Source organism: Bos grunniens, chromosome 7 (genome assembly GCF_055505025.1).
Source record: "Bos grunniens cultivar Pamir isolate PY7600 chromosome 7, Bosgru_T2T1.0, whole genome shotgun sequence".
Lineage (NCBI taxonomy): Eukaryota > Metazoa > Chordata > Mammalia > Artiodactyla > Bovidae > Bos > Bos grunniens.
Genome location: NC_141171.1, coordinates 40,702,611 through 40,722,793, shown reverse-complemented (window position 1 = coordinate 40,722,793; position 20,183 = coordinate 40,702,611). Strand labels below are relative to the sequence as shown.

At 39.7% G+C, this 20,183-nt stretch overlaps 2 protein-coding genes across 4 annotated transcripts in view; one reads left to right on the top strand and one right to left on the bottom strand.

The window, feature by feature from the left end:
• The first annotated feature begins 7,770 nt into the window (after positions 1 to 7,770).
• On the top strand, positions 7,771 to 8,658 carry LOC147369172 (olfactory receptor 2H1-like). Its single transcript, XM_086413474.1, has one exon. It carries the CDS (start codon positions 7,786 to 7,788, stop codon positions 8,656 to 8,658), a length of 873 nt encoding a protein of 290 aa, XP_086269600.1. The 5' UTR covers positions 7,771 to 7,785.
• An 8,520-nt stretch (positions 8,659 to 17,178) lies between these two features.
• Positions 17,179 to 20,183, bottom strand: part of NLRP3 (NLR family pyrin domain containing 3) — a 49,265-nt gene continuing 46,260 nt past the window's right edge. For all 3 annotated transcript variants that reach the window (XM_086411131.1, XM_086411130.1, XM_086411132.1), the window contains one exon: positions 17,179 to 17,940. In XM_086411131.1, the coding sequence (XP_086267257.1) occupies positions 17,841 to 17,940 (100 nt within the window). In that variant the 3' untranslated portion in view covers positions 17,179 to 17,840. The remainder of the gene's footprint in view (positions 17,941 to 20,183) is intronic.

The window sequence follows — 20,183 nt, the reverse complement described above, 5'->3', positions numbered from 1 at the left end:
GCTCTTTTTTTTTTTTTTTTTTTTGATATTGAGTAGTATGAGTTTTTTATATATTTTAGATATTAACCTCTTATCAGATAAAGGATTTGCAAGTCTTTTTTCTCCCATTTTGTTGGTTATCTTTTAATTTTGTTGAACATTTCTTTTTGCTGTGCTGAAGTATTTTAGTTTTATGTAGTCACGTTTATTTTTTATATTGCTATTTATGCTTTAGGTGTCACATTTTTAATATTGCAAAGACCTATGGGGTTTTCTTCCCTATGTTTTCCTCCAGGAGTTTTATGTTTCAAGTCTTACACTTAAATCTTTAATCTATTTTGGATTAAGCTTTGTGAGCTGTATAAAAAAGTTTCGTTCTTTTTACATATGAATATTCAATTTTCCTAGCACCATTTGTTGAGCTCTCTTATTGTTGGCTCTCTTGGCAAATGTTAGTTAAAAGTATGTACTAAGTTTGTTTCTGGGCTCTGCGTTCTATTCCAATTATTCATTAGTCTGTTTTTTTGCCAGTCTCATACTGTTTAATTTCCTAATTTTATACTATAGTTTGAAATGGAAGTGTGAAACTTCTCACTTTGTTCTTTTTCCTCAAAGTGAAAATGATAGTTGCTCAGTTGTGTCCGTACATTAACTTTGTATCCTGAAACTTTAATGACTTTGTTAATTTGATTGAATAGTTTTTAGATGGTGCTTTTAGGATTTTCTATACATAAAATTCCCCTTCATGGATCACTGCCTTGTTGTAGCAAAGGGGCTTGCATAACTCAATGAAGCTATGAACCATGCCGTCATGCAGGGCCATCCGAGATGGATGGGTCATAGTGGAGAGTTCTGACAAAATATGATCCACTGGAGGAGGGAATGGTAAACCACTCCAGTATATGTGCCGTGAGAACTCCATGAACTGTATAAAAAGGCAAAAAGATATTGTTGTAGCCAAACACCCCGGGAAACAAACTCACTCAGAAGGACAGTGCAGATAGTGGAGTGCAGTTTATTACACCAGCAGGTCCAGGGCAGAGTTTCCTCTTTAGCCAGGGACCCTGACCATTTTTTGTGTCTGCCTTTTATACCTAGTGTGTATGTACCCAAGCCCACATTCCCAATTTTCTCAAGTCTGCTCTGGAAAATGTTAGAAGGAGATATAATTAAGTTACAGTCATGTTTCACATTCTGAAAGCCAACTAGCTATGCAGTGTAGCCCACATCAGTAAGTACCATTAGGTTTACAGAAGGTATTCAATAACATAGTAAGTTATCGTATTCTTCTCCTAAGGAGTCTAGGTATGAGGTCAGCCTGGTCTAGTGTTCATCCATCCAGGAGGCCTGCTCACCCATTGGTATATTATCTCCATGGTTACCAGATGTGTAGTCCAGAGTTCATTAAAAGTATAAGGTGGAATTGGAGACGGCAATGGCACCCCAATCCAGTACTCTTGCTTGGAAAATCCCATGGACGGAGGGCCTGGTGGGCTGTAGTCCATGGGGTCACTAAAAGTTGGACATGATTGAGCGACTTCACTTTCACTTTTCGCTTTCATGCATTGGAGAAGGAAATGGCAACCCACTCCAGTGTTCTTGCCCGGAGAATCCCAGGGACGGGGGAGCCTCGTGGGCTGCCGTCTATGGGGTCGCACAGAGTCAGACATGACTGAAGCGACTTAGCAGAAGCATAAGGTGGAGTTAGTTCAGTCTGGGCGATCTGCTTCTTCCCTTCTTCAATATGATACTGAAAGATGAGCCATCCAGGTCAGAAGATGTCCAATATGCTACTGGGGAAGAACGGAGAACAAATACTGATAGCTCCAGAAAGAAGTGCCTGGGCCAAACTGGAAACGACACTCAGTTGTGGATGTGTCTGGTGATGAAAGTAAAATCCGATGCTGTAAAGAACAGCACTGCAAAGGAACTTGGAATGTTAGGTCCATGAATCAAGGTAAACTGGACCTGGTCCAGCAGGAGATGGCAAGAGTAAAATGACATCTTAGAAATTAGTGAACTAAAATGGATGGGAATGGGTGAATTTACTTCAGATGACCATTATATCTACTACTGTGAGCACGAATCCCGTAGAAGAAATGGAGTAGCAAGAGTCTGAAATGAAGTGCTTGGGTGCAACCTCAAAAATGACAGAATGATCTTGGTTTTTTCCCCAAGGCAAACCATTCCACATCACAGTAATTAAAGTCTATGCCCAAACCACCGATGCTGAAGAAGCTGAAGTTGATCAGTTCTATGAAGACCTTGGGCTTCCGTGATAGCTCAGTTGGTAAGGAATCCACCTGCAATGCAGGAGACCCTGGTTTGATACCTGGGTAGGGAAGATACACTGGATAGGGGATAGGGGCTCAGCTGGTAAAGAATCTGCCTGCAATGTGGGAGACCTGGGTTCTATCCCTGGATTGGGAAGATCCCCTGGAGAAGGGAAAGGCTTACCCACCCCAGTATTCTGGCCTAGAGAATTCCACGGACTGTATAGTCCATGGGGTTGCAAAGAGTCAGACACGACTGAGTGACTTTCATTTCACTTCATGAAGACCTCCTAGAATTAACAACAAAAAAATTTCTTATTCATCATAGAGGATTGGAATGAAAAATAAGAAATCAAGAGATACCTGGAGTAACAGGTAAGTGTGGCCTTAGAGTACAAAATTAAGCAGGGCAAAGGCTAACAGAATTCTGCCAAGAGAATTCACTGGTCATAGTAAACACCATTTTCTGAAAAGAGATGACTTTACACATGGGCATCACCAAATGGTCAGTACCAAAATCAGATCAATTAAATTCTTTGTAGCCGAAGATGGAGAAGCTCTCTATACAGTCAGCAAAAACGAGACCGAGAGCTGACTATGGCTCAGATCATGAACTCCTTATTGCCAAATTAAGACTTAAATTGAAGAAACTAGGGAAAACCACTAGACCATTCAGGTATGACCTAAATCAAATCCCTTACAATTATACAGTGGAAGTGACAAATAGATTCAAGGTATTAGATCTGATAAACAGAGTGCCTGAAGAACTATAGACAGAGGTTCATAATATCGTACAGGAGGCAGTGAACAAAGCCACCCCAAAGAAAAAGAAAGGCAAGAAGGCAAAGTGGTTGTCTGAGGAGTCTTTACAAATAGCTGAAGAAAGAAGAGAAATGAAAAGCAAGGGGAAAGGGGAAAATACACCCAACTAAATGCAGAGTTTCAGAGAACAGCAAGGAGAGACAAGAAGGCCTTCCTCAATGAATAATGCAGAGAAATAGAGGAAAACAGCAGAAGGGGAAAGACCAGAGATCTTTTTAAGAAAACTGGAAATATCGAAGGAATATTTCATCCAATGATGGGCACGATAAAGGACAGAAAAGGTAAAGTCTTAATAGAAGAAGAGATAAAGAAAAGATGGAAAGAATACACAGAAAAACTGTACCACAAAAAAATCTTAATGAACTGGACAACCACGATGGTCTGGTCACTCACCCAGAACCAGACTTTCTGGAGTGTGAAGTCAAGTGAGCCTTAGGACATGCTGTCAATAAAGTGAATGGAGGTGATGGAATTCCAGCAGAGCTATTTAAAATCCTAAAAGATGGTGCTATCGAAGTGCTGCACTCACTATGTCAACAAATTTGGAAAACCCAGCAGTAGCCACGGAACTGGAAAAGATAAATCCTCATGCCAATTCTCAAGAAGAGCAGTATTAAAGAATATTCAAACCACCGGACAATTGCACTCATCTTCCATGCTAGTAAGGTTATACTCAAAATCCTTCATGCTAAGCTTCAGTATTGCATGAACTGAGAAAACCAGATATTCAAGCTGAGTTTATTTTTTTTCACCATATATTTAAGGTTTCTTTATTTAAAAACACATAGGGGATGCAAATAAGAAGATATACTTTGAATCTAAGCTTGCAGATTACACCTGTTCTTTAATAGCCTGATTTGCTGAAAAAGTATATGATAAATTGTTGAAAATGAAGGCTGTTTTTTCAGTAGTTACTGAGTTTTAAGGTTTCCTTGGTGATGGTAAATAATCTGCCTGCAATTCAGGAGACCCAGGTTTTATCCCTGGGTGGGGAAAGACTCCATGGAAAAGGAAATGGCTACTCACTCCAGTATTTTTTGTCTGGAGAATTCTATGGACAGAGGAGCCTGGTGGGCTGCAGTCCACGGAGTCGCACAGAGTTGGACATAAATGAGCAACCAACACTTTTACTTTTTCACTCAGTGTTAAATTCTAAGATGGATATTAACACCACATATACATACATACATATATGATATTAAAATAACAATTGATTCAGACTCATCAGATTCATACATACATATATTAAAATAACATTTGATTCAGATATATATATATTTATTAAAATAGCAATTGATCAAAATAACAATAGCTTAGACTCATTAAAACAACTTTCTTGTTAAGTAATAATTATTTTTCTTCCCTCACACAATTCATTTCTCATCTAGATTTTTCCAAAGAAGGCTATGTTATTGTCACAGACCCTTCTGTTATTAGAACTTAGGAGGTCATTTCTTATAGAGTAAAATGTCTCATACTTACATGGAGATTTCCAAAGATTTAGCATCTTTATTAGTTCTTAAGATCTACTATGATATCATTGCACAGAAAGTCAACTTCTAGTCAACAATTTTAAAATAATCTGACTCTGGATGTTCAGAACTTTAGTTAGCTCTCAATTGCTGTAACTGTGGATTTTTTTTACTCCTCTCTTGAAAATACATATCAATAAAACCAGAAAGCAACAGTCATTCACTGGCAAGTAAATAGCTGCCACACTGTATATGTTTTATTTAGAGCACCAGTGTTTTGGTCATTAAATGGAGGCAAAATGATTTGTGAATACTAAGTGCCCTGCAAACAGGTATTAGCATCTATGAATTTTGCATGCCACTTGGACTAGGCTGTTAATCAAGCTGGATTTAGAAAAAGCAAAGGAACCAGAGATCAAATTGCCAACATTTGTTGGAACATAGAGAAAGCAAGGGAATTCCAGAAAGACATCTACCTCTCTTTCATTGACTACGCTAAAGACTTTGTCTGTGTGGATCATAATAAACTGTGGAAAACAAAGAGATAGGAATACCAGAAGATCTTACCTGTCTCCTGAGAAACCTATATATGGGTCAAGAAGCAACAGTTAGAACCTTGTAAGGAGCAACTGACTGGTTCAGAATTAAGAAAGTAGTACGACAATGCTGTTTATTGTCACCCTGTTTATTTAACTTATATGCAGAGTACATCATGCAAAATGCCAGGATGAATGAAACACAGGACGGAATCAAGATTGCTCAGAGAAATATCAACAACCTCAGATATGCGGATTATACCACTTTAATGTCAGAAAATGAAAAGGAACTAAAGAACCTCTTGATGAGGATGAAGGAGGAGAGTGAAAAAGCCAGCTTAAAACTGAATATTTAAAAAACCAAGATCATGACTAGAGAAGGAAATGGCAACCCACTCCAGTATTCTTGCCTAGAGAACTCCATGGACAAAAGAGCCTGGTGGGATACAGTCCATGGGGTCACAAAGAGTTGCACACAGCTGAGCGACTAACACTGAAGATCATGGCATCCAGTCCCATCACTTCATGGCAAATAGAAGGACAAAGAGTAGAAGCAGTGCCAAATTTCCTCTTCCTGGGCTCTAAAATCACTGTGGATGGTGAGTGTAGCCATGAAATTAAAAGATGATTGATTCTTGGGAAAAAAGCTATGACAAAACTAGACAGTATGTTAAAAGCAAAGACATCATTTTGTCAACAAAGGTCCATATAATCCAGGCAATAGTCTTTCTAGTAGTCATGTATGGATGTGACAGCTGGACCATAAAGAAAGCAGAGCACCAAAGAATTGATGGTTTTGAATTGTGTGTTGGACAAGACTCTTGAGAGTCCCTTGGACAGAAAGGAGAATAAACGAGTCAATCCTAAAAAAACATCAACCCTGAATATTCCTCAGAAAGACTGATGCTGAAGCTGAAACTCCAGTACTTTGGCCATGTGATGTGAAAAGCCAACTCTTTGGAAAAGACTCTGATGCTGAGAAAGATTGAAGACAGGAGAAGAGGACAACAGAGGATGAGATGGTTGGACGGCATCACCAATTTAATGGACATGAATTTGAGCAGCCTCCAAGAGATGGTGAGGGACAGGGAAGCTTGGCATGCTGCAGTCCATGGGGTTATGAAGAGTCAGACATGACTTGGCAAATGAACAGCAACACAGAATTAAATCATCTTCGAATTAAATCATCTGCAAATTGGAATCCTTTCCAATTCTATTGCCTTTTGTATGTCTTTCATGCCTGATTCCTCTGGCTAGGACTTGTAGAACTATGAGTGGTAAGTGAGTGAACCCCCTGTATTATTCCTAATCTTAAAGAAGAAGCTTTCAAACTTTCACCATTGAGTATGATGTTAGCTGTGGACTTGCCATATATGGCCTTTATTATGCTGAAATAGGCTTCCCTGGTAGCTTGCTGGTAACCAATCCACCTGCAATACAGGAAAAGACCCTGGTCCAATCCTTGGGTCAGGAAGATCCCCTGGAAAAGGGATAGGCTACCCTCTCCAGTATTCATGGTCTTCTCTGGTAGCACAGATGGTAAAGACTGCCTGCAGTGTAGGAGACCTGGGTTCGATCCCTGGGTTGGGAAGACCCCCTGGAGGAGGACCTGGCAACCTAGTCCAGTATTCTTGCCTGGAGAATTCCCATGGACAGAGAGGCCTGGAAGGCTACAGTCCATAGGGTTTCAAAGAGTCGGAAATGACTGAGTGACTAAACACAGCACAGCATGCTGAGATACTTTCCTTCTATACCTAATTTGTTAAAAAGTTTTATCATGAACAGATGTTGAATTCTATCAAATGATTTTCTGTATCTATTGAGATTGTCATATGATTTATCATTTCATTTTATTAATGTGGCGTATCACACTGATTGATGTACCTATGTTGAATTATCCTTGCATCCCAAAGCCAAATTCCATTTCGTCATGGTGCATGATTCTTTAATGTGCTGCTGAATTTGATTTACCAGCATTTTATTGAGAATTTTTTCACCCATAGGTATCAGGGATATTGGTTTTAGTTTTCTCTTCCAGTAGCATATCTAGAATCTGACTTTGGTACCAGGGTAATGCTGGAATCATAAAATGAGTATGGGAGTTTTTCCTCACCTTTGATTTTTTGGAAGAGTTTGAGAAGGTTTGGCATTATTTGTTCTTTGGGTATTTGAAAAGATTCACCAGTGAAGCAATCTGATTTTGGGTGTTTCTTAGTTGGGAGATTTTTGATTATTCATTCAATCTCCTGACTAGTAATTGGTCTATTTTGATTTTCCATTTCTTCCTGATTCAGTCTTGGTTGTTTGATAGTTCTAAGAATGTTTCCATTTCTTGTAGGTTGTCCAGTTTTTAGCATGTAGTTGACTGTAGTGGCAAGGGTTAATTTTGAACATTCACTTACCATATTCTTGGTTTCTAGGAAAATGCTAGAATTATCCAAGTTTGAAGAAATGAACAGATGAAAATATCCAAAAATTAACAGGATGAATAAAAGGTCAGCAAAACATCAGAAAAAATATTAATATAGGATAATAGAGACAGTTTTCTAAAATCACAAATCACTTTTCTCTGCTACCTCTAGGTGATATTCTAATTGATGTCTTGCTTCTTGCAGTCCCAGATGGGCACTAGATGGACATGTCAATGGCACCATCCCAGATGACTTCATCCTTTTGGGTTTTTCAGATAACCCCAGCCTTGAAATGACCCTTTTTGTGACTGTGTCTATCTCTTACATGGTCACCCTAATGGGCAACACCACAATCATACTTCTGTTCCACCTAGACCCCCACCTCCACACCCCCATGTACTTCTTCCTCACCAACCTCTCCCTCCTGGACCTCTGTTTCACCACCAGCTGCATACCCCAGATGCTAGTCCATCTCAGGGGCCCAGACAAGACCATCAGCTACCTGGGATGTGCAGTCCAGCTCTATATCTTCTTGGGACTGGGAGCTGCTGAGTGTGTGCTGCTGCTGGTCATGGCCTTCGACAGATATGTGGCAGTATGCCGACCCCTACACTATACAGTCATCATGCAGCCTCGAGTGTGTCACAAGCTAGCATTTTTGGTCTGGACAAGTGGGATATTTGGCACCTTGGTGCAGTCACCCACCACCATGAAGCTCCCCTTTTGCCATCATCACCGGGTGGATGACTTTGTCTGTGAAGTCCCTGCACTGATCCGTCTGGCCTGTGGGGACACACATTCCAATGAGCTCCAGATTTCTGTTATTGGCTCTGTTTTCCTGATGGTGCCACTCCTGCTCATCCTTATCTCCTATGGTCACATTGCCCGGACAGTGTTGGCCATCCAGTCCCATGAAGGGAGGAGGAAGGCCTTCCAAACCTGTTCCTCTCACCTGGTGGTTGTTTTCCTCTTCTACTGCACAGTCACTGCTGTCTACATCCAGCCCCGAAGCCATTTTTCCCAGAAGGGAGGAAAGTTTCTAACTCTTTTCTACACTGTGGTGACCCCCACTCTCAACCCTCTCATCTATACCTTGAGGAACAAGGACATGAAGGGGGCTCTCAAGAGGCTATTTGGGAAAGACAGAACATCCAATGTGCAGTAAGCAAATCAGCTCAGATTCATGAGCTAATTTGTCAGCCTTTGTCCAGTTCAGTTGCTCACAGCATTAAATATGTGGTATTTCTTTTGTGGGAACTCTCAATTATCAACAAGAATATGAAAGGTCAAAAGCCTTATTTGTCCAGACAGAGGATCCATCAATACTAAAATCTGATGCATCCTGCAATATTGTTCTTAAATTTAAATGGAAGTGCAACATTGCTCCCATCAGGTTACCAGCACATAATAGACACCATATATTTTATTTTTTTCAGTTTTTATTGGAGTATAGTTGCTTTACAATGTTATGTTAGTTTCTGCCATACAGCAAAGTGAATCAGTTATACATAGACATATATCCCTCATTTTTAGTTTTCCTTCCCATTTAGATCACCACAGAACACTGAGTAGAGTTCTCCGTTCTAGAGTAGCTTCTTATTAGTTATCTGTTTTATATATAGTGGTGTATATATGTCAATCCTGATCTTCCAATTAATCCCATTTCCTTCCTCCTTGGAATCCATAAGTTTGTTCTCTATGTCTGTGTCTCTATTAAAAGAGAGAACTTATTATAAGGAATTATTAACTAGCTATTGAAGGAAGGAAAGGCAAAAGGAAGTAGCTACAACCCCTAGCACTAAGGAAGCACAAGAAAATGACTGAAATTGCTAAATCTGACTATTGAAAAGAGCAACCTCAAGATGCCACCAAGCAACAAGCAAGGTCACCTGGACAGGCTTTTTCTACCTGCAAAGGTTTTCTCTCAATGGAGACCAGTTAGACCAACTCCCGCTCATTGTCAGCACTGTCAGGTTTACCTTCTGTGCTGTTTCTTTTAGTAATACCTGGTTGGGAGACTGCCTTCGAAGGGATAGTATCTATAATAGTAAGTGGAAATCTTGACCAATTTTCACAGCTAATGACATCACCTCAGTTTTGGCCCTAAAAGTGGATCTGCTGCTGCTGCTAAGTCGCTTCAGTCGTGTCCGACTCTGTGCGACCCCATAGATTGCAGCCCACCAGGCTCCCCCGTCCCTGGGATTCTCCAGGCAAGAACACTGGAGTGGGTTGCCATTTCCTTCTCCAATGCATGAAAGTAAAAAGTGAAAGTGAAGTCGCTCAGTAGTGTCCGACTCTTTGCGACCCCATGGACTGCAGCCTACCAGGCTCCTCCGTCCATGGGATTTTCCAGGCAAGAGTACTAGAGTAGGGTGCCATTGCAGGCTGCATCAATTCTGGCTGATAGGTCTCTGGGCCAGATATTCCAGGACTGGGAACAATTTGAACAACAGGAATGAAGAAGGGAAAAACTTATTAAGTTATGTCACCCAGTTTGGCCACAATATCAGTTCGGAAATTGAAAATGGAATGAAGTACACTGTGTTCAAATTTTCATGGCCTTGCATTTAGGTAATAGAACCCAAAAAGAAGTTAAGGCATGTGTAACTTGGAGGGATAAATCCAGGAAGTACATAGAGGACATTTTAATAGACCCTCCCTACAGGACCATGCAGTCAGTATACTTAGTTGGGAACGAGGCCATCTGTGAGGGAAATCCACAATGGAATTACTTGGTGAATTCAATTGGTAGAAATAGATGGGACCATATGATTACCCATTTAATAGAAGGTATGAAGAAATTTACAGTAAAACTTGTTAAATATGAAAAGGCAAAACAGGTCCAATAGGGGTCAGATGAAAATCCTGTAGTATTCCAAAGGAGACAAGTGGAGATTTTTTAAAAGTATACAAACATAGATTCCTCCTCTCCTGAAGGACAGGCCCTTTTGGATTCCATAGGCCAGTCTTTCCCAGACATCAGGCACAAAATTCAGAAAGTGATTTCTGAATCACTTCAGTGTGAGTTGTTCCAATTAGCTTAGTCAGTTTCAATAATAAGCATATGGCCTTATATGCTGAATGCACCCAGAGAAATATTTTAAAGGCCCAAATGTTGGAAGTAGCTTTTTCTGCTCGGAGAGCCCCAAAGGGGAAGCTGGTTTTTCTGATCCAATCTGGCCCTGGCAGACCAGCCGGCTTACAAGTACCCAGGCAGGACTAGTGTACTCCATGCAGATGAAAGGGGCACTGGATGAGGATTGCGATCAAGGAGACCCTGGCAAACAAGCAGCACATTGGAAGAAGGAATGCCCCAGATGCCAGAGAGTGGTGGGTGGCCCCTGGGCCATCGATAGTTTTGCAATCAGAAGACTGAAGGAATCAAAACGTAGCTCTGACTAAAGATACCATCTACCTAAGTAATGTAAAGCCTTGGGTGGTCTTTGATGTGATGGACTGCTTGATAGAATTCCCTATAGATTCTTTTTTTTAATTTTATTTTTTAACTTTACAATATTGTATTGGTTTTGCCATATATCAAAATGAATTCGCCACAGGTATACATGTGTTCCCCATCCTGAACCCTCCTCCCTCCTCCCTCCCCAGACCATCTCTCTGGGTCATCCCAGTGCACCAGCCCCAAGCATCCAGTATCGTGCATTGAACCTGGACTGGTGACTCATTTCATACATGATATCATACATGTTTCAATGCCATTCTCCCAAATCATCCCACCCTCTCCCTCTCCCACAGAGACCAAAAGACTGTTCTGTACATCAGTGTCTCTTTTGCTATCTCATATACAGGGTTATTGTTACCATCTTTCTAAATTCCATATATATGCGTTAGTATACTGTATTGGTGTTTTTCTTTCTGGCTTACTTCATTCTGTATAATAGGCTCCAGTATCATCCACCTCATTAGAACTGATTCAAATGTATTCTTTTTAATGGCTGAGTAATACTCCATTGTGTATATGTACCACAGCTTTCTTATCCATTCATCTGCTGATGGGCATCTAGGTTGCTTCCATGTCCTGGCTATTATAAACAGTGCTGTGATGAACATTGGGGTACACGTGTCTCTTTCAATTCTGGTTTCCTCAGTGTGTATGCCCAGCAGTGGGATTGCTGGATCATAAGGCAGTTCTATTTCCAGTTTTTTAAGGAATCTCCACACTGTTCTCCATAACTCTTTTGTGACCCTGGGGAATGTAGCCCTCCAGGCTCCTCTGTCTATGGGATTTCCCAGGCAAAAATACTGGGGTGGGTTGCCATTCCTCCTGCAGGGGATCTTCCTGACCCAGAGATCAAACCCACCTCTCCTGCACTGGCAGATGGATTCTTTACCACTGCACCATCAGGTAAACCAGTCTTTTCTGTAAATATTAGTAAAAAGATTTAGCCGTCTAGAAAAATGAGTTTGATTTGTTCCATCTGCCAGAAGCCTAATTGCAATCCAACAGTTTGTAGCTGATGAGTTTTATGATATTGTAGCTGACTCAAGGCTGAAATTTTGTAATGGGAACTATGAGACCTCTGTGTGTGTGTGATTGTTAAGAATTTGTGTGTTACCGCTGCATGGTATTGCCAAAAATTAATTCAAAAGAGTTCTATTTAATTGGCTTAAAGGAAATTGAGTGCTTATACAAATACTCAGAAATAGAAAATAATCCAGCCAGAATAAATTTCAGGTTCATATCATCTGGAAAATATTCAGTACTAAACTCATATTTAGTACTAAATGTGGCTTAACCTTGTTGAATTAATATATACATGTCTTTAGAGTCATCAGTGTTAAGTACAGAACTTCTGTTGTACCTATATTTACTAGAGATCAAATAAGACCTTATTCTGTTACAAATTTGTTAACAGGAAAGGTGAACTTAATGTGGAAAAAACTTTTAAAGAAAGTAGAATGTGTGTTTTCAGTAAAGAAGATACAAGGAATGAAATTGTATTTTATTAAGGGAGAAGAAAGTAACTCTGTCTTAAAGCTGACTATTTCTGAAGAGAAAAAAATTAAGTGATATATATAGAAAATGATGGGAAGGTTTTTGGAAAGTGGACCCTGAGGAAAGTGTTTTGTGCATTGTCAGGATTGACTGTGTTTAGGATAAATTTAACTGAGTAATGAATTTTAAAAGTAAGCTGATGTAAGACTTGAATGGGCTTCCCTGGTGGCTCAGACAGTAAAGAATCTGCCTGCAAATGCAGACCAGGGTTCAATCCCTGGGTTGTAAAGATCCCCTGGAGAAGGAAATAGCAACCCACTCCAGTATTCTTGAATGTGGCTTTTCTCTCTGTTAAGAAGACAGGAGACCCAGGTTTGATCCCTAGCTAAGGAAGATACCCTGGAGAAGGGAATGACTGCCTACTCCAGTATTCTTGCCTGGAGAATTCCATGGACAGAGAAGCCTGGTGGGCTACAGTCCATGAGGTCACAAAGAGTCAGTTAGCAACTGAGCATGCACACATACATACATTGTGAAACAATCATCTCAATCAAGCTAACTAACATATTCATTATCTCACATAGTTGCACTTTTCCTTTTGTGTATACATGTGTATTTGTGTGAGCTGAGAACATTTAAAACCTACCCTCTTAGCAAACTTCAAGGATACAATTCAGTATTGTTAACTATAGTCACATTGTTGTACATATAGCTTTGCTTTTAAAGTTTGTCTTCATTACATTTGTAATTTATTTGTATTATATAAGGCAGAAATATAATGTTTCTATGTACATGGCTGCTTGTCCCAGTCAGGTTCATTGACTAGTCTTTCCTTTTCTCAACGTTTTTGGTGTCATAAATCATATTACCATGCATGCCTATGCTTGTGCATGAATTCTATCCTGTTTATATTACATCAGTCAGTTATTAATCTCTAGTGTGTCAAGTTCTGCTATGTTGTTGAGTTTCTTCCAGATATGCTTTGATTCTTATTTTTCATATTCATTTAAACATTATCTTGCTCAATTCTGTGGAAATCTCTGTCAGTATGTTAATAACAATTGCATTGAATTTCAGTTTGAGGGGAGGGATAATCAGCAGTGAATGCCGCTGAATCTTCCCATCCATGAATATGACATATCTCTCAATCTCTCCATTCATTCAGGTCTTCTTTTGTATGATTTTTATACAATTTTTAAGAAATTTATTCCAGGTGAATATTGACTGAAAGAAAAATATACAAGTTAAATTTTATTCAAGATCTTACTGAGGACTTTAGCCCAGGAGACAGCCTCTCAGATACCTCTGAGGAACTGCTCCAAAGAGGTAGGGGAAGAAGCCAGTATACATGAGATAAATCCAAGACAAATTCTTAAAACTGAAGGCCTTAGGGAATGAGTATAGCAAAGAATACATCTTGGTAAAAGATTATTGCTAGTCACAAAGAAAAAATATCTCAAGTTAATGATTACTGTGCTTTTTTATGTAAGGTAAGATGAAAGAAACTGGGCTTAAAATTCTTCCTGAGATACATCTAACTAAGAAAACTGTTTGCCCACAACACAAAGCATCTTGTAGTCATCTTTAATTTCCTCTGTCTGAAGCACAGAGTGCACTGTTGGTCAACGACTACAGTGGATGTAGTAATTCAATTCAATTTAACTTGTAGACTTCAGTTCAGTTCAGTTCAGTCGCTCAGTCGTGTCCGACTCTTTGCGACCCCATGAATCGCAGCACGCCAGTCCTCCCTGTCCATCACCAACTCCCAGAGTTCACCCAGACTCACGTCCATCGAGTCAGTGATGCCATCCAGCCATCTCATCCTCTGTCGTCCCCTTCTCCTCCTGCCCCCAATCCCTCCCAGCATCAGGGTCTTTTCCAATGAGTCAACTCTTCGCATGAGGTGGCCAAAGTACTGGAGTTTCAGCTTTAGCATCATTCCTTCCAAAGAAATCCCAGGCCTGATGTCCTTCAGAATGGACTGGTTGGATCTCCTTGCAGTCCAAGGGACTCTCAAGAGTCTTCCCCAACACCATAGTTCAAAAGCATCAATTCTTCTGTGCTCAGCCTTCTTCACAGTCCAACTCTCACATCCATACATGACCACAGGAAAAACCATAGCCTTGACTAGACGGACCTTTGTTGGCAAAGTAATGTCTCTGCTTTTGAATATGCTATCTAGGTTGGTCATAACTTTCCTTCCAAGAAGTAAGCATCTTTTAATTTCATGGCTGCAGTCACCATCTGCAGTGATTTTGGAGCCCAGAAAAATAAAGTCTGACACTGTTTCCACTGTTTCCCCATCTATTTCCCATGAAGTGATGGGACCGGATGCCATGATCTTCGTTTTCTGAATGTTGAGCTTTAAGCCAACTTTTTCACTCTCCACTTTCACTTTCATCAAGAGGCTTTTGAGTTCCTCTTCACTTTCTGCCATAAGGGTGGTGTCATCTGCATATCTGAGGTTATTGATATTTCTCCCGGCAATCTTGATTCCAGCTTGTGCTTCTTCCAGCCCAGCATTTCTCATGATGTACTCTGTATAGAAGTTAAATAAGCAGGGTGACAATATACAGCCTTGACGTACTCCTTTTCCTATTTGGAACCAGTCTGTTGTTCCATTTCCAGTTCTAACTGTTGCTTCCTGACCTGCATACAGGTTTCTCAAGAGGCAGGCCAGGTGGTCTGGTATTCCCATCTCCTTCAGAATTTTCCACAGTTTATTGTGATCCACACAGTCAAAGGCTTTGGCATAGTCAAGAAAGCAGAAATAGATGTTTTTCTGGAACTCTCTTGCTTTTTCCATGATCCAGCGGATGTTGGCAATTTGATCTCTGGTTCCTCTGCCTTTTCTAAAACCAGCTTGAACATCAGGAAGTTCACAGTTCACGTATTGCTGAAGCCTGGCTTGGAGAATTTTGAGCATTACTTTACTAGCAATTGTGCGGTAGTTTGAGCATTCTTTGGTATTGCCTTTCTTTGGGATTGGAATGAAAACTGACCTTTTCCAGTCCTGTGGCCACTGCTGAGTTTTCCAAATTTGCTGGCATATTGAGTGCAGCACTTTCACAGCATCATCTTTTAGGATTTGTAGACTTGGATGGTGACAAAAATTATCTTTGCTTTTCTTTTGCCTGTACACTTAATAACTTTTATTGCTATGATTAATAGGATTTTGTTATATTTTAAGTGGCAGGTGTTTAGAAATAGTATTTCTTTTTAATTAAACTTTTTATTTGGAAATAACATCATATGTACATAAAAGATGCATGAACAAGAACAGTTTAAAGGATAATTTAATAACTCCCCCACCCCAACATCTACCCATTATTAACACTGACATTGACATTCTTGAATATAGTCTCCTTTACCTTTTCATAGAACTTCCTCATTTGGAGTTTGTGTGGTGTTTGCTAATTAAATTTTGGGTTCTCAACCAGAAACACGCAATAATTGATATCAGTTTCTCCTCAAGTCATCTTACCTGAAAGAAGGTGTCCATCTGCCCTCCCTGATATTTTTTATTAGATGGTCAGGGTACTGTCTAGTTTCTGCTTTTTATATAGTTAGTATTTTTCTTTTGCAACTGATTAGCCAATGTAAAAAGATAATTTCAGACTACATAAGAATCCTGCTCATCATTTAAATTTCCTATTAGGTTTTAGCACCCATTGCTGCTTCATGCCTGACTTAATTTTTACTATGATGATTGGAAAGAATGATTTCTTTCTAACTGTTTGTGTTGATGTTTGCATATTGATTTTCTATCCATCATCTTTACTTATTTTTTAGCTCTCCTAGTGAGGAAAACTTCATGGATTTTTCCAAGTTAATAGTTATACTGTGGGGTCTTTATTCAGATATTTCTCTTGACCTTTGAGAGGTAAAATCTTAATTCAATTTTGAGAGCCTAGTGCACAGAAATGTTTCTATCTTTCCAGCTTAACTGTGTGTTTCTAATTATATTTTATCCTGAATGTCAAGGTATTTTTAGCAGAGAGGCAGTCTGCAATACCTCACTTTACTAAGATGCAAAAATACAAATATTGAGACTGGAGTTACTCAAAAGTGCTGGTACTACAGAAGACAAAGACTTTGCATCAGAATATAAATTACATACTGCTTCCCTATTGAAAGAGTCTTACCATGAAAAAAAGTTAGCTCATCTAAAAAAGCAGTTTTGATCCCTGGGTCTGAAAGATCCCCTGGAGAAGGAAATGGCAACCCACTCCAGTATTGTTGCCTGGAGAATTCCATGGACAGAGGAGCCTTGAGGGCTATACTCCATGGGTTGCAAAGAGTTGGACATGATTGAGTGACTAACTTTCACTCTTTTCAGAAATCCAATGGCTACACTTTGACAAGCAAGGTCTAGATGACTCACTTGAAAAAGGAAGTAGTATTTCTATCTTGAACAATTCCATGTGGTTCGAGAGTTTCTCCATGTGTGGAAAAGTAATTAATCAATACATATTAATGAGTTAATGCTGTGTGAAGTGTGATAGATGAAATGCTCTTGTGATGAGATAAATCCAAGACAAATTCTTAAAACTGAAGGCAAAATGCATTTTCTACATAATACTTCTGTTTATGAATATAGGCTCCATCTACTCTAAAATTTTCCTTTGCATGATTTTCAACCTCCTGTCTTACCAGAACTGAAATTTCAACCATCAGAGTTAGAGGGATTTTTTTCCTCATTCATTACAATTGAATCATTTGGCAAAGAGATTTTTTTAATACATGAAGCAATTTAATTTATCTTTAGTAGTTTAGATAAATAAGTAAACGGCTTTCTAGGCACCCTCTCTTAAAACCAAGGAAAGGAAACAATTTAACTCAATAAATACAGTAAAGATTTTTTTCTATTTTCAAAACTTCCAACCAGCTATAATACAATAAAAATCAGTTATTTTATTAGAATATATAACAGTTAAAAAATTAAAAATAAATAAGTTGCTGCCACAAAATTGCAGCATAATATATAGTTAACTCATTCTGTTATGGTCAGTTAAGAGAAAGATGGCAGGAAAGATGATATAGTCAAAGAAAAAAAGTGGGGAGAGGTACAAAGGAAAGGAGAGTTAGAGTAAAAAGAGAAAAAGAAAGAAAAAGTGTTTTCCTGAATGAGTTACATACATGAGGTCACCAAGAGGAACACATCCTCTGACTGAGCCACTGCGGTAAGAACTGTATCATTTGATGATTTTACTGCACTGGTGTCTTCAACCTAGGGGTAAAGGAGATTCTCACATTCACCAAGCAGAAGGACCATCAGCAAGTTTTCACTCTTCCTCACTGGACCAGAAGAATTGCAGAGAGGTGATCTTAATGCTGAAGGAGGAATGCTCACTACCATTTGTCCACACCTGAATGGCAGAGTGCTTCCACCACTACCGAGAAGGCTCAAAGACAATGGTTAATTCAGGCTTTTCTTCTTGAAGTGTTTCTAGGGCACGTTTTGTGTCATAGTTGAAATACATTTCACACAACCTATAAAAGCAAAAAGAGAGCCTTGGATTACACTCTTCAAATGAACACTTTGAGAGTTTTGGGCTTTAAAAATCTCGTCTCCTCTCTTAACCTCATACTTCTAAGCTTTCCAGTGCTACATATCATGCCTAATGTGATTTCTGTTACATTTTTAAGCTTCATGTTTGGAAATGTTTAAAAGTGCAAATATAAAGAGAATAGTATAATTAATCCTGCCATCTAGCTTTGACAGTTAACAACTCATGGCCAGTCTTATTTCATCTATTACCCACCCAACTCCTCACATCAGTGGATTATTGTAAGCACAGCAGTTCAAGCATCTATAAATATATCAATGTGTGAAATGAAACAACTTTTAAAAGAGAATTACAATGCAATTATCATACCCATAAAGGTTAACAATAACTTTCACATATCAATATATGTCCAACCAGTGTTTCAATTTCCTCAATGGTCTGATAAAATTTTTATATTATGTTAATTTAATCAGGAGCCATATAAAGCCCACACATTGAGAATTCCCTGATGGTCCAGTGGTTAAGATTTGGTGCTTTCACTCCTGTGGTTTAGGTTCAATTCCTTGTCAGGGAAACAAGTTCCCATAAGTCACAGCCCACCCCTCCACTCTGCCAAAAAAACCCCATATATTGTAATTTCTTGGTACACCTATCAATGATATGAGTTCTTCCTCCATCTCTCTCTCTTTTTTTTTTTTAATCTCCCTTACAACTTAAGTAAGAAATTATGCCATTTGTCCTGTATCATTTCTAGTAATCTTGATTTGGGTATGTTACGGATGCTTTATGTTCCTTCAAAATTCATATATTAAAGCCTTAACCCTCAATGTGATGTTATTTGGAAATGGAGCCTTCAGGATGTAGTGAGGGTTACATGAGTTCATGGGGATGAGTCCTCAAGATGGGATTAGTGCCCTTATAAGAAAAGATACCATAGCATGTACTCTCTATCTCTGTCTCTGTCTGTCTGTCTTTCTCTCTGTGTACCACGTAAGGGCACAACAAGCCCAGAGGAAAGCTCTCTGCTGCTGCTGCTAAGTCACTTCAGTCGTGTCCAATTCTGTGTGACCCCATAGACGGCAGCCCACCAGGCTCCCCCGTCCCTGGGATTCTCCAGGCAAGAACACTGGAGTGGGTTGCCATTTTCTTCTCCAATGCGTGAAAGTGAAAAGTGAAAGTGAAGTCGCTCAGTCGTGTCTGACTCTTAGCGACCCCACGGACTGCAGCCTACCAGGCTCCTCCGTCCATGCGATTTTCCAGGCAAGAGTACTGGAGTGGGGTGCCATTGCCTTCTCCAGAGGAAAGCTCTCACCAGAAACCAAATCAGTCAGCACCATGATCTTGGATGTTCCACCCTCCAGAACTATGAGAAATGAATGACTATGATTTGTTTAAGGCATATAGACTATTCTGTTTTGTTATGGCAGCCTAAGTTCACAAGGCAGGTTGACTGCATCCATGGATTCCCCAGTCTGTGTTGAGCTTATCCCTCATCTCCAGAGTGTCCTAAAGATACAGATAATAAGTAAACAAGCAAATGATATAGCTTATATGATGGTGTTCAACACAGTGGAGGAAAATAAGCAGAGAACAGGAAAGGCATTGCTGGGTTGCTATTTTCATTAGGATGGTTATAGTCAGACTCACAGAAAAGACCTCTGAGCAAAGAATTTAAGGATTCACAGGAATAAGACATGTGGACATCAAAGTGTAAGAAGTCCCAGGCAGAAGGAACAGCAAGTGTATAGTGTCAGAGGTGACACTGTTTTTTGAAACAGCAAAGAGAACAGTGTGAATGGAGAAGGAACTAGGGTTAGAAGATGACTGCAGAAATAGCAGGATTATGTGGGGCCTTAGACACTGCCATGAGTTTGTGGCTCTTGCTTTGTGAAACAAGCATGCTAGTAGGAGTGATATGCTCTGACTCACATTTTAGCTATACCCTCCATCTGCAGTGGTAGATGCAGAATAGCCTAGTAGAATGCCATCAGGACAGTCCAGACAAGAGGTGACAATGGCTTGAGCCAGAAAAGGACCTGTGAAGCTAGCTAAAAGTGGTCAATGAGTGGGCATGCTGTGAAAACAGAGCTAAAAGGACATGCCAATGGACTGGATATTCACATAAAGAAAAAGTGTCAAAGACAACACAAGGCTTTCTGTACCTGAACAGTTCAGACTGAGTTACCATTGACTGAGATGGGTGAGAAACGGATTTTACACAGAGGG

What these genes read in the sequence shown, in the direction of transcription:
- LOC147369172 (XM_086413474.1), top strand. Translation starts at nt 7,786, where the DNA reads ATGACCCTTTTTGTGACTGTGTCTATCTCTTACATGGTCACCCTAATG.